The sequence below is a fragment of the Lactuca virosa genome, chromosome 8 (genome assembly GCF_052849685.1).
Source record: "Lactuca virosa cultivar CGN04683 chromosome 8, Lactuca_virosa_CGN04683_v6, whole genome shotgun sequence".
NCBI lineage: Eukaryota > Viridiplantae > Streptophyta > Magnoliopsida > Asterales > Asteraceae > Lactuca > Lactuca virosa.
In genome coordinates, this window is record NC_136433.1 from 289,454,854 (window position 1) to 289,457,401 (window position 2,548).

Consider the following 2,548-nt stretch of genomic DNA (forward strand, 5'->3'; position numbering starts at 1 on the left):
TGTTTTAGCTTGTGTGGTGTTTTTTTTCCCTGTGTGATTTCTTTTCAATCCTTTTGCCATTATGTTTGTTTTCTTGGAAAAGATGACACAAAAATCCAACAATTGTGTTAAAAGCCATAATTACAAACCACTATACTCACAAAAATTGTTGACAGGTTGTAAACATTTCAAAGTAAACTCCCTTGTTAAAGACATATGGTTTCATTGGCTCATTTTAGACCCACCCCCTTTTTATGTATTACATTGGATATAAAACACAAGGTTGATCATTTTATAATGTGAACTGTTGAGTTTTGGAGTCTGTTAATGAGGTCAGTTCACTTTCATATAGAAATATATTTGATAAAATTGTTTTTTTTAAATAACCATTTAGTTCCTTTATATACAAAATTACTTGTACCAACAAATTTCAACTACAACTCAAATTTGTTGACAATTAAAATCCACAACAATGTCAACTATTATGTCTTTGAATTGTAAAATTTTCCTTTTCTGGGAGATGATCAGGAAATGGCACGGCTTAGTCTAACTAGAAGCAAACATAGAAAAAAGATAAGTCAAATAGTCGTTACATTTTGGAATGAAGTTATGACTTGTATTACATGATTTTTTATCATGGTGTGTAAGCTACTACAAATATACAGAGGAGGTAAACCACGTATAAAAAACATATCGTCGGATGTGGATCGACAATCAATAATGCACAAATACGCTTACAAAAGTGACACTACGTGCATATCAAATATCAGGATGACCCAAAGATGTTTCACAAAGTTATGTGACATGCTTCATACATTAGATGGGTTAATAACAAGTAGACATATGGATATTGATGAACAAGTGGCCTTATTTCTTCACATTATTGCACATAATGTGAAGAATCGGGTCATCATAGGTCATTTCCAATGTTCTGGAGAAAAAATTAGCAAAACTGTTTCGCAAGTTTGCAACGCGGTGATAAGGTTGCATCCACATTTGCTTAAGAAACCCGAACTTGTTATAGAAAAGTCTACAGATCAAAGTTGGAAGTGGTTCAAGGTATATATAGGACTTATAAAAAATTTAAAGTACTGCATAAATTGCTTGATATGACATATGACCATTTCTTTTCTTATATTATGTAGAACTATCTAGGAGCTTTAGATGGAAAACACATAAAGTGCTTAGTGCCACTTAAAGATATGCCTAAGTACAGGACAAGAAAAAATGATATCGCCACAAATGTCCTAGGGGTGTGTTCACAAGATATGCAATTTATCTATGTTCTACCAGGATGAGAGGGCTCAACTGTGGATGGTAGAGTGCTTCGAGATGCCTTACTTAGGCCAGATGGATTGAAGGTCCCAAGGCCATGTATGTATAACAATTGCTATTTTAGATATGTATTAGTTATTAATTATGCTAACTATACTACATATATAGGTTATTATTTGGTAGATGTTGGTTATACAAATGGTGAAGGTTTCTTAGCCCCATATAGAGGTCAAAGACATCATTTGAATGACTGGCGTGCATGACACCAACCAACTACACCTAAATAATTATTCAATATGAGGCATTCATCTACGAGAAATGTTATAGAAAGATGCTTTGATATTTGAAAGGGAAGATGGGGAATTTTAAGGGACAACTCATATTATCCTATTGATCTAAAAAAATAAGATCATAATGGCATGTTGTCTTCTACATAATTATATAAGGCAGGAAATGACAACTGATCCGTTTGAGAACCACTTTGAACTATACGAGGGGACCGAAGATGTCGGCGGTGGAGATTATGATAATATCACTTCTGTTGGTGTATCAACCAAGTGGACCACATTTAGAAACAACTTAGCGCAAAATATGTTTGATTCTTGGAATAATACACATTGATCATTTCTATTTTTGTTATGTTTATCCTTTACTATGAATTTGTGCTACATTTTTTATTTTCAATAATGAGCTTTAATTTACTTTTGCTAGTTATATTTGTTATATATATATATATATATATATATATATATATATATATATATATATATATATGTATATATATATATATATGTATATATATATATATATATGTATATATATATATATATATATATATATATATGGTTGTGTATTTTTCTATAGCATGCATTGTTTCATCTGATTATTATGTTTATAAAAATAGTAGGTGTGATGGAAAAAATCAGAAACTATCGCAACTGGACATTTACTAAAGATGCCAAGCTCATGGAAGCATTGGTAAATATGGTGAATATTGGGTAAACCCCATATTGAAGGAAAACGCATTGAAGGAAAAATTTTCTAGCTCTGGCATATTGGGTAAACCCCACATTTAGTCAAGGATCAAAATCATGAAATAAGATTGGCAAGTTGTTTATGATATGGTAAATGATACGAACACACGTGGTTTTGGTTATGATAGCTCCACTCATTCAATAACAATTGAACCATCGGTTTGGGATTCTTACATATAGTTACAATATTATAACTTTTATATATTTTGTTACTTCTCAACTATTTATATTATATTTTTATGTCCTAACCTTTTATGATA

At 31.1% G+C, this 2,548-nt stretch overlaps 1 protein-coding gene across 1 annotated transcript; it reads left to right on the forward strand.

The window, feature by feature from the left end:
• The first annotated feature begins 822 nt into the window (after positions 1 to 822).
• On the forward strand, positions 823 to 1,277 carry LOC145131612 (uncharacterized). The gene is made up of 2 exons (XM_079066279.1): positions 823 to 1,038; positions 1,125 to 1,277. The coding sequence occupies exons 1-2, from the start codon at positions 823 to 825 to the stop codon at positions 1,275 to 1,277; spliced, it is 369 nt and encodes a 122-aa protein (XP_078922405.1).
• The last annotated feature ends 1,271 nt before the right edge of the window (positions 1,278 to 2,548 follow it).